Raw genomic sequence first — 10,768 nt, 5'->3', positions numbered from 1 at the left:
TAAAGCTTCAACTTTCTGTTAAACAGCCACACGAGTGCTGGCACCTTGCTGCAGCCACGGAGTGCCCGTATCCTACCGTGCGGGACAGCAGGGTGAGGAATTTGGTCATTACATGGCATGCAACAGCCATCCAAGGAGTGCCAACCATACAAAACCTTGAAGGTACCTCTGACAAGGGGCCAGTAACAGTCAATGTTTCAGCTGAGCTTCCAAAAGTGTTATTTTCCAATTAAAATTTTCATTTCTGTCATCTTCTTGCAACATCCAGCTGATCCACATCGCAGGGCAAAATGAAACAGCGGTATCAGTCTGCATCATAAGCCCATCCAGGTAAAGGCACCATCAGATGTTGTGGTGCTGAGCAAGGCAGCCACAGTTTCTCAATCCTCCCTGCAGTGGTTATTAAATTGTAATTGTTTTGTGCTGAATCAGGGAGTCTCTGCCCCAGCGAAACTCACTGGGTGGCTTTTGGAGAGTTCATCGATACAGTTCCACCTTGGCATAAGCAGAAGAGACTGATTGAAATTAACAGGAGTGAGTTTGACCTAATTCCAGGACAAACGTGAGCCCTGTGGGTCAGACTGGAGCTCCTCTGGCTACGCCTGTTCTTAGAAACTCTCTCTTCCCACTGTCTTTAATCTGCAAAACTGTCTGGGAGAATGCTGAGGGCACAGACTAGAGCTGCCAACCCCAGCGTTTGTAGAGAAATATCAGAGCAAAATCACTGCTCAGAGGAGGAAGAGGAAAGGGAGGGCATGTGGGAGGAGCTGTCAGACCCTCAGAGTCCTGCTGACTTCTGGCATCTGATAACAGGGGTGTGTGTGTGGAACAGGACCAGGCACAGTGCTTGTAGCAGAGCCCTGCCACCTTGGGCAACCATATCTCTGACCATGCAGGAGGAAGGAGATGGCAAGATGTCGTGTAGCATTTCTGCAGGAATGAAAAGCCACACTGAAGTGCTCACACTGTTGCAAAAGGCTTTTTTTATTGCTTAGCCCTCTCATCTCCAAAAGGAACTAAAAAAATTATCAAATATAATGCATCTAAACCAGCTGCTGTTTCGAAAACCTTGATGGCAAACACAGCCATGCTCAGCATGCTTCTATCCACCCAGCAGATTTTCTGGTGCTCTTGCATAGAGACTAAAGCAAATTGGGTACCTGCAAATCTTGCTGAAACGCTCCCACAGGAAAGCAATGAAGTCCTCAGTTTGTAGCAAGACAGCCACAGAACTGGAAAGCCCATGAGGAATCTGTAGGTTCTCTTTATTCTGGGATCTCTTACTTGCAACAGAAAGACAATGATCTGCAGCCAGGAAAGAGGAGGTCAGGCTGAAACAGAGCAGGCTGCAGTACAGCCCTGGTGAGACCACCACATAGTGTGCTGATATTGGTGGCCAAAGTTTAATATGGCACATGATGCAGGGGCCTTAACACATCCCAGCACAGCAGCTACAGCGTGAGGCTGGGGGGCCATCTGCAACGCTCTGTGGCTGATGAAATAAGTGTTCAGGGCACAGTTACTGCTCTCAAGTGCCTGGAAACTTTACTCCAGGTGTCTGAGTTTTATGGATGTGCCTTTTTCAGATCAGAATCTGATCTGACAGTTGGTGTAGCTGAATGACACAGGCTCAGGACACCACCACTGATCTGATCAGCTTATTCTGTCCCTGACTGACCTCAGTGACTCTCCAACCATTCAACTGGTATAGCACAGTGGTTCTTAACATGTGACAAGAGGATCACCAGCAAAGTGTTTTCTAAGAAAAGTCAGACTCGTGGTCCACGAGATGACCAAGCTGGAGAACCAGTGGCTTCAAGAACAAAGCCATGTGTACTCCAGTCCAGAAACGCCCAGCTAATCCATACACACTTGTTTGCTGGAAATTTTGCAATTATGCCTGAGCCATCCGATTGGGTGAAGTCTGTAACAGCAAATAAGATAGTTCCACTTATCATAGCCTCTATTTTCTGTAATATTTCATTAATCAAGAAAAATCCTGAGTAAAGCTCTTCCCTTCAGCCAATAGCATTTCTGCAAGAGTCACCAACTTCAGTGATTAACATCAACTGGCAGCTTGAATTCCTTTAGTGAATAAAAGGCAATGTCTCCATGATCCACCAGCGCAAAGACCACGGGCACGTCCCCGCTGCGATACGTGACCTGCTTCAGAGCCCGAAGGGAGGGAATCTGCTCGCCAAAGCTGCAGAGAGAAAAACACCCCACTGTACTCAACGCAAGAACGCAGACAAAGCTGTCCCAGCCAACGATCACAACAGCTCACTTGGGTCTTTGGAGTTGGCAGTGACCCTTCCCAGCCCTTTCGGTGAAAGCAGGAGGCTGCCAGCCCCAAGAGGGTACACTGCATGCTGGGAACTGGGAGCTGTCAATTCCTCTGCCAAAAACACAGGCACAACATGGAGTGGTGTGCAGTTACCTGTTAGATGTGGCTCACAAGGCTGTTGGCAAACTGCCAGCCCACTGCAATCTTAATATGTTTGTGCTAGGAAGATCTTTAGGTTGCTGGGATCAACATCTGACCTGTTTTTCCCTCCTTCTAAATCTGTAGAGACCATTTGCTTGCAAATGAAAATATTTATAAAGCAAGGACAATTCTACTTGCTTACAACAGACCTTTGTGAAACTGCACTACCACCTTGCTTGGTCTGGCCACTACAGCAGCAGAGAGCCAAGAAGGGATGGTTTCAGTAAATTGCAAAATCAGAAAAGGCAGAACTTGAACTTTGTACCTGCCTATGAAGTTCCAGTATCAGATACTGGATCCAGCAAGAAAAGGGACATCTATCCTTTGTACTGATCTTAGTTACATTTGACAACAACCAAAATACTAAACCTATAGCCCTGATCCTGCAGCGAGCTCTGGGCAGGTAAATCTCTGCTGAAATCTGTAGGGATCTGCACTAGCTGAGGATCCAGGTACCATATGGCTTCCTGCAAAACTGAGCTCTACCCAAGTTTCACAAGCATTGCACAAATACAGCCATGGCCTTTTACTCCTGTCTCCAGTAATACTCAGACATGAGCAGCAACCATGACCAAGTAGAGTGGGCTGAGTACAAGGGCTGTGGGATTTGTTTGCCTCAGCCTTTAACAAAGGAGGAACTGAAAAAAGAAATAAAATTCTGGGCAGGACCACCCTCAAGGGAGGCACTCTGATGACTTGTAAAGCTCACAAGTTGCCAGGTCATTTACAGATCACAAGGACTTAATTTCCAAACAGCAACTGCTACAGCGCAAGACCCACAGATACCTCCGCACACACATCCTGACACAGGGCTTCCCAGGGTTTGTCTTCTTAAATTTGGCTACAGCATCTGCTGGGTACACATTGAAGTCTATCTTCATGGCCTCTGGGTCCTCCTGCAGCCTGCAGAAGAGAGAACACGCCCACATAGGTATGGTATTGAAACATTGTAGGGTACATAGAGGAAAGGGAGCAAAGCTTCTGAATCCTGGCTAGATTGGGCCCTTTGAAAGTCTCTCCTCTGAGAACAGACCCTGTAACTGCTCCAGTTACTTTCCTGATCTCTCCTGTAGTCAGACCAGACCAAATGCCTGCCCCACATCTGCCACACTTCCTTCTCTGCAGACCCCCTTGGGAGAAGTGCTAACAGATACTGAAGCAAAGCTCTGTTCTGCCCTGCAGGGCCTGCACACCATCACCACACAGACTTTGAGGCAGGAGCAGAAACAAAAAGTCCCACACCCAAGGTTTTATGATCAACACAGCAGGGATGGCAGCACATTCCAGGGATGGGCACAGGTGAAACCCAACCAAACCTCTGAGGGGATTACCTGGCTAGGGTGCAGAGAGGGAACAGCCAGAAAAGAGAGCAACCCCTGTTTTAATTGCTCTGGAGCACCTCAGCTCTGCTGCTGCAGGACACAATACTTCATGGAAACATCAACCCCTCACTACAGGCACAACGAGGTCATGGAGAAGAGTGCTGGATTCCCTAGGCAACCTGGGTGCCAGGCAGCACCTGAACTGCTGCTGTGAGCACCTCACAGACCTCGCAGGCAGGGACAGTCCCAAGACACCCCTCTCCCCAGCAGGTACAAGCTGGCTGGATACTAACCGGTCGGCTCCGTCCAGGATGTGGGAGGGCTGCAGCACGGCGATCTGCTGGAGGAGCGCAGCTGCAGGGGGGAGGAGCAGGAAAGGATCAGAGCAGCTATTTCTCTCCCAGGGCATCCAAGCACTCCACCACCACCCACGAGCCTTCCTCCTCCGACAATGGCTGGCAGCACCACAGTCACTGCTGGCTGCTTCAAAGACCCTGACCTCCCCAGCCCCCAGCGCACACCCGGAACACCCGGCGGCTGCTCCGCGTCGGGCCAGCCCCGACCCCACGCGCCCCAGAGCCTGGCAGGGAGCAATGCCACACAGGGGGGCATGGGGAACGGATTAGGAGACCTCCCAAGGCCTGTTTACCCTGGCACTTGAGTGAGCTATAGAAAGAGACGGAAAGGCAAAGGACAAGCTTTCTTTTCTCTCTCCATGTCCATGGCTGGGCTCCTCTGCGCCAGCTTTGCCCAGGCCTTCGAATGGGATTCTCCTCAAGGTACCATCCCCTGAACTGACGTTCACCTTCTCCATGCCACCCCTCTTGCTGCTGTGTACCAGACACTGTTTCACAGAGCTGGAGGGCAGAACGGGGTCTCTGTCAAACTCCCAGAGCCACTACCTGATGAGGTGGCTTCATCTGGCTGCAGAAGGGGCCTGACAGCTTGGTCCCAGAGATGCGGCGGCCGTCTCCAAGTGCTCTGCTGGCTCCTCTGCTCCAGAAGGGCTTTGTACTCCTGCCAGTTGGAGCAGCGCCTCACCTCCTGGTCAGCATTGACGCTGCTCTTGTACCTGCTCTCCCTCTCTCGCTGCTCCCTTTCCTTCCGTGACAGCTTCTCCTGCTTCTGATTGATGCGTGTGCACCAGCAAGCAGCATCAACCTCCCTCCCTGGCACATTCTCTGGCAGGAGCCTGTTGTCAGGTGAGGGCAGATGTGTGCATGGCTGGTCTGGGGCTACGTTTGGCAAGATGATAGTGGTAAAATCCCAGCAGGGTGCACGGGTGCTGGTGCTGCTCTTCTGGTGGTCTCCAGCCTGGCTCCTTGGGGGGCTCAGGGAGTCCTTTCGCCCTGTATCAGAAAGCATGGGGTTTGACTCCCCCTTTCCACTGCCAGCATCTGATTCCTTTGGCTGCTCTGACAAGGGCTCTTCATCCATGGGAAGGCAGCTGGAGTCTCTACAGTCATCTCCAGTTTTTTTGGTGGTGCCTTCAGCTTCTGGAAGGTCCTCAGACACCTTATGTTTCTTCTCATGCGACCTAAAGACAGAAGCAACAGCATAAGAGACAGGAGAATGTGTGGTGGAACTTTATTCCCTTTGAATCATGCCTCCTCCCTGCTAGGAGGAACAATGCAGTCTGCCAAGCCTGAAGGAAGGCCAGCAAAGGTGGCAGGAACCTCTAGACAGGTCTGCAAACCATTGACAACAACCCCTTGGCTGGAAGGAGGGCATTTACTTGTGTGACAAAATGAGGGGGGAAAAAACGCAGGCCAAAACAAGCAGTGAACGCCAAAGGCACAGCAAACTTCTCAGCCATCCTGCATGAGGTTTGACTTCAACGCCCCAGAGAAGCCCAGCCTTGATTTGTACAGACACATGTTCCCAACCTGCCACGCAGCCTCCACACCCCATACACCGACCCAAACACCTCCACAATGGACTTCAGCCAAACCAGCACAGGCCAGGCAGAAACTTCCCTGCCAGCATCTCTCACTCGTGTGAGACTCAGTCCCTGTTCCCAGAGAAGATGGGTCAGCTGCACGTTTAAGAGTTTTATCTCCCAGTTCCTAAAATTTCATAACTCCTCAGGCACAGAGTTACTTGCTGACTTGAGAGACCAGTCTCTGCCTCCTTGTTTCTTAAAGGATGATGCCACCTACTGGAAACTGTCATAATTATGACAGTAATTTGTAAAATTACTAATTATGTCACCTTCTGTTCGCATTTTGGCAAAAACCTAAATGCTGTGTGCAAGGACCAGGACCCAGCCATGCTCTCTGCTGTACAGTCCCAGCACATAAGCTGCACTGAGTAGATAAGCACAAGACATATGCTGTGGTGCCTGCACTCCTGCTATAAAACAGCAAGAGGAGACATCTGTGTTTCTTCTGCACTGACCTCTATGCCCTTTTATTTTGGCATCTCAGCGCTGCAGTTGGGAGGCTCAGGCGCATTTTGCCCCATTAGCCCTGTGTGGAGTAGAGATGTGACAAAGGGACACACTGCAAAGCTCAGGAAGAGCACTGCACTGCCTGGGGACAGCCACAAGCAGCTGCACTAAACCAGCCACCCGCAGCACAGAGGGCTGAGGATGCTGTTCCCAAGCTGCAGAGCCTCGGGGATGATGGAAGAAGACTTTGGGCCACATCCTCACCGGGGGCTGGAGCTCCTCCTCCTCTTGCGGTGGTGTTTCCCAGAGCTCTGGCAGTGACCTTCCAGGTTCAGTTGCCTCTCATAGGGAGACAGGACAGTGCTGTAAGGAGACACCAACACGGAGGCTGACAGCAGGGCGGGGCAGCCAAACTACCCTTCTGCTCAGCCCCCAGAACATGGCAACAAAACCCTTTTCTTTCAGGCACACCAAATCCATAAGCAGGACCAGGACAGTCCTCAGTTCATGCCCCATTTCATGTTCCAAATCACCTCCTCAAGAGGGAGGAGCAAGGAAGGGTAGAGTGCCACTTTTAGCCTTTAATCCTCCCAAGAGAGAATGCAGGGTCAAAGTTCTCTTCTCTGCCGTTCCACTGGGGCCATGCAGTGGGCACAGAGCTGCTCAGTCTTCAGAAAGGCAAAAGCAGCGTGGAAATAAAAAGCTGGTTACCTGGGGTCGAATCTCAGTACAACATAACCCAGTTGCTTCAAGTGGCTGAACACCTTAGAGCAAAGGAAAGCAAGAGGGTTAAATGACTACGCTAAAACCAAACAATTTACTCCAGTTCTGCTCCAACTGGGTAAACAGTGTGGCACTGGCAGAGGAGAAAACACCAGGGGTAAAACCCAAAGCAGAGGTGGGGAAACAGGAACCGGTCATCTGGAAGAAGGTGAGTGGGAAAGACTGAGAATGAGTCCCTTTCCCTCCCTAGCTGAGCTGCCCTGCTCTCAGCCACCAAGGCGGTCGTGAGGCAGGGGCTGGGCTCTCTGCCTTCGTCCCCCCTGCAGTACTGGAGGTCCCAACACACCTGGTAATGTGGCAGGCTCAGTGCCTCCTGGGACAGCAGGATCTCGTAGGCTTCCTGGACTGACAAGGGCAAATCCCTGTAGAAGAGCTGGACAGAGCCCTGCAGGAGAAAAGCTTGGTGTTTAGAGAAGCCCAGGGAACAAAACCATGCAAGCTCACACTACTCTTGTCCCACTGGTGTCACCACCCTCCTTGACACGATGTCCATGTCTCCCCCGGAATACTTACAGACCCTCTCCTATGCCCAGTTGCCCCACGCCTTGGTTTTAGCAGCCAGGTAAAAAGTTCCCACCCACAGCTGTCAGCTCCTGCTTCAGCACTGCATCTGTTTGGAGGATGCAGCTGGAAGCATGACAGTCAATCACTAAAATAATAATTGCTTTACAAGGTAGTTTTCATTAACTTTGATGATCTCAGTAATTTAGGACACAGCACAACTGTGAGAGATGGAGCAGAGGAATTGGTGGCTCCTCAGAAGCATTTACTGCAGCTCCAGTGATCCCACTGGTAGATTCCCCAGACAGGAGCAGTTAACATCCAGGAGGCAGTTTTGGCTACACACTTTTTGTTGTTTGAGTAAATTCATTCTAAAAACAAAACAAAACACAACAAAACAAAACACTAGGAACCACACCTCTCCCATGGGATGGGCTGAGCATATCTAACTGGCGTTTTCTGCTGCACAACTGTGAGAGATGGAGCAGAGGAATTGGTGGCTCCTCAGAAGCATTTACTGCAGCTCCAGTGATCCCACTGGTAGATTCCCCAGACAGGAGCAGTTAACATCCAGGAGGCAGTTTTGGCTACACACTTTTTGTTGTTTGAGTAAATTCATTTTAAAAAAAACAAAACAAAACAAAACACTAGGAACCACGGGATGGGCTGAGCATATCTAACTGGCCTTTTCTGCTTCTGGGGAGAGATTTTATACTTGGCAAGTGACTACATTTTATTGCAATCAAATTGTTTACAATCTACTGTTTGTCAAAATGCCAGAGATAAACAAGCCCTGCCTTTGCAGTTAGGATTTAAAGTATGGCATCAGATGCCCACCATCTGATTAAGTTTTGCTAAGGGAAAAATAGTTCTGCTTTAGATCAGTGCACCTATTCTACCAGTAACAGGCTTTGGTGAAGAGACAAAACCCCCCTTTCCTCAGCAAAGAAATGCAGCTGAGCCCTAACCAGCATTTCTGCCAGTACAGGAGCACTAAAAGCAACCCCATCTCCCCCCTCTGTCTGCCACATTTAAACTTCTTTCTGCAGTATATACTTGGAAAAGATACCAAGTAACACCCACAAAGTTCTCTGCTTAAGTATAAAGCATGTGGAGCACTGGCTGCTACAGAACTGCCTCCCACACCAACACCCTTCACATGGAAAGATCCGATTTAGTGCCTCAGTTTGGCCCTACCAAGCTGGATAGTTCCACTAATTCCCATCAGCTTCTTAGAAAAGAATTAAAACCAGAAAAACTCTGCTAATGAACTCATGAGCCTGGCAGTGCAAAATACATAAGATACACTGGGGACAAGAGAGGAAGTGAACTTATGACAGAGAAGGCACTGACCAGTCTCAGATGTCCTCATTAACTGTACACCAGTTCTGAGAAAAAGGATTTCCTGGTATCAAATCTCTTATTACAATTAATTTCTGCTAGGAAGAGAAGATAATGGTTTGATCTCCTTTCCAGAAATTCCCATAAGAGTGATTTTTCCTGGACTGTGGAAGTTCAATTCCCTATACCTACAGATTTCAGTAAGGAAGTAATTTATATATCAATGTGTGTTTCATCAGCCCCAGAGCAATAAAGTAGAAATAAGAGAAAACTTTGTAACATGCTCCTCACACTTCTTTCACTCTGGTAAGCAGGCCAACTACTGCTGTGCTAACAGAAATCTGCATCAGCCAAACCTCTCCTAGTCTCTGTTGTCACATTTGACATAGGAGAGGATTAAACACGATACCAGCTAAATAAACCAGCTGCTGCCCACCCAGCTAACACTAACAGGAGTTGTCAATGACACACAGGCTGCTTTGGAGCACAAAACAGGAACCTGTAGCCTGGAGGCTACAAGAGTTCCTGGAGAACCAAGTGTTTATCAGCTGCTCAAACTGCAGCAGCAACCAGGACAGGTCAAGTGATTTCAGACTTCAGCCTAGAGCTGCTACAGCTCCTCCAATCCCTCAGGCAGGACCCGATGCCCCTGTCCCTGTGCAGGTATCCTACTTACACACTCCACCAGGTACAGAGCTTCCTCGGGCAGCAGGCACTGCTTGCCACGCTCGCTGAACCCCATGGTGTGCCAGAACTTCCCCTGGAACAGAAGCACAAATCCCTGATGGGCTCTGGCTCTCCCCTGCTGCCAGCCAGGCTCTCTCCCATTTCAAGGAGCAAATCAAGCACTCTGCAAAGGCCAGCAGGAGATGATGGCACTGAGCACACTCTGCAGCAGACTCACCGCAGGGGACTGCAGCTCTGCGATGCCCTGTCCTGGCTTCCACTCAGCTTTCACCAGATTCCTTCTGAAAAGGTTAAAGATTAGTTTGTTATTACTGGCATGTCCTACAATCAGCCCCTGCTGTAGCAACACAACAAGCTTGGGAAGTTATCAAAAACCAGCAAGCTTCCACACAGCATTTTTACAGTGTAAGGCCTCAGAAAGACATCCTCTGAAGCTAGCAGTACCAGCTGAAGATTTTATCACCAACAACTTGTTAAGAGTGTCTTCAGTCAGCACTACAGACATCTGTCCATAGGCTACAGCAGCTGGCTGGAGACGGGTGGGCCCAGCCATGACATACCATACAGCTGTTCAGGTGCTGCCAAGACACACTCAAATTGCTGCATCCCACCAACAGGGACTTGAGGAATATTTAATAGCTGAGAAATTTGCAAGAATACAAACATGGAATATCAGCAGCTGGCTCATGGAAACAGTCGGTAAGACCTGTCGGGTCCAACATGGAGCTGCTCTGCACCTTTAGCTAGTCCCACAGCTACCTCATCTAAAAGGAAACCTAAACTTACACAGACACCCTCCCTGTCTGAGGGTTTAAGCTGCTGCCCCACACATGCATTTGCAGAGGTACTTGAACAACCCCAGCTGTGACAGCAGTGAAAGGTAACAGCCCCTCCCGTCTGACCTGCCCCTCTGCTAGAGGCCACCATTCTCCAAGTTCCCAATGGTGGGAGGTTATGTGAATAGTTTCTGCTGCTGCTGCTCAGTACAGGCAGAGAAACCATTACCAGAGTACAGCAGGCCAAAGAGGGAAAGCGTGTGCTGAGAGGCGGCATGTAAAAATCTTCCAAGTGATAAGCTCTAGAGACTGGTAGTGTTGCTGAAAGCACCAAAGCTGCTAAGCCAGGTACCCCGAGAGCCGGCCGAATCCGAGCAGGGCCGCACACGAGCGCCTACACGGGGCTGTGCGACTCAGACCGCGCCCAGGAAGGCAGCGGCTGCTGTCTGTAAAGGCTTCCAAGGGTTACAGAGACCTGAGAAAA

The 10,768-nt window shown here is 49.9% G+C and overlaps 1 protein-coding gene across 1 annotated transcript; it reads right to left on the bottom strand.

Annotated features, from left to right (window-relative positions):
- Positions 1-2,052: 2,052 nt before the first annotated feature.
- Positions 2,053-9,789, bottom strand: TSEN54 (TSEN54 tRNA splicing endonuclease subunit; the record flags this gene model as incomplete). The annotated part of the gene is made up of 9 exons (XM_008937404.1): positions 2,053-2,203; positions 3,272-3,388; positions 4,101-4,161; positions 4,710-5,344; positions 6,461-6,559; positions 6,908-6,960; positions 7,266-7,364; positions 9,498-9,581; positions 9,726-9,789. Coding segments are annotated over 9 exons (1,363 nt in total), but the record flags the coding sequence as incomplete, so codon positions are not given.
- Positions 9,790-10,768: the final 979 nt, after the last annotated feature.

The sequence above is a fragment of the Merops nubicus genome, unplaced genomic scaffold (genome assembly GCF_000691845.1).
Source record: "Merops nubicus isolate BGI_N331 unplaced genomic scaffold, ASM69184v1 scaffold8943, whole genome shotgun sequence".
Taxonomy (NCBI): domain Eukaryota; kingdom Metazoa; phylum Chordata; class Aves; order Coraciiformes; family Meropidae; genus Merops; species Merops nubicus.
The sequence above is the reverse complement of the archived record's forward strand: the minus strand, read 5'-3'. Positions and strand labels throughout refer to the sequence as shown.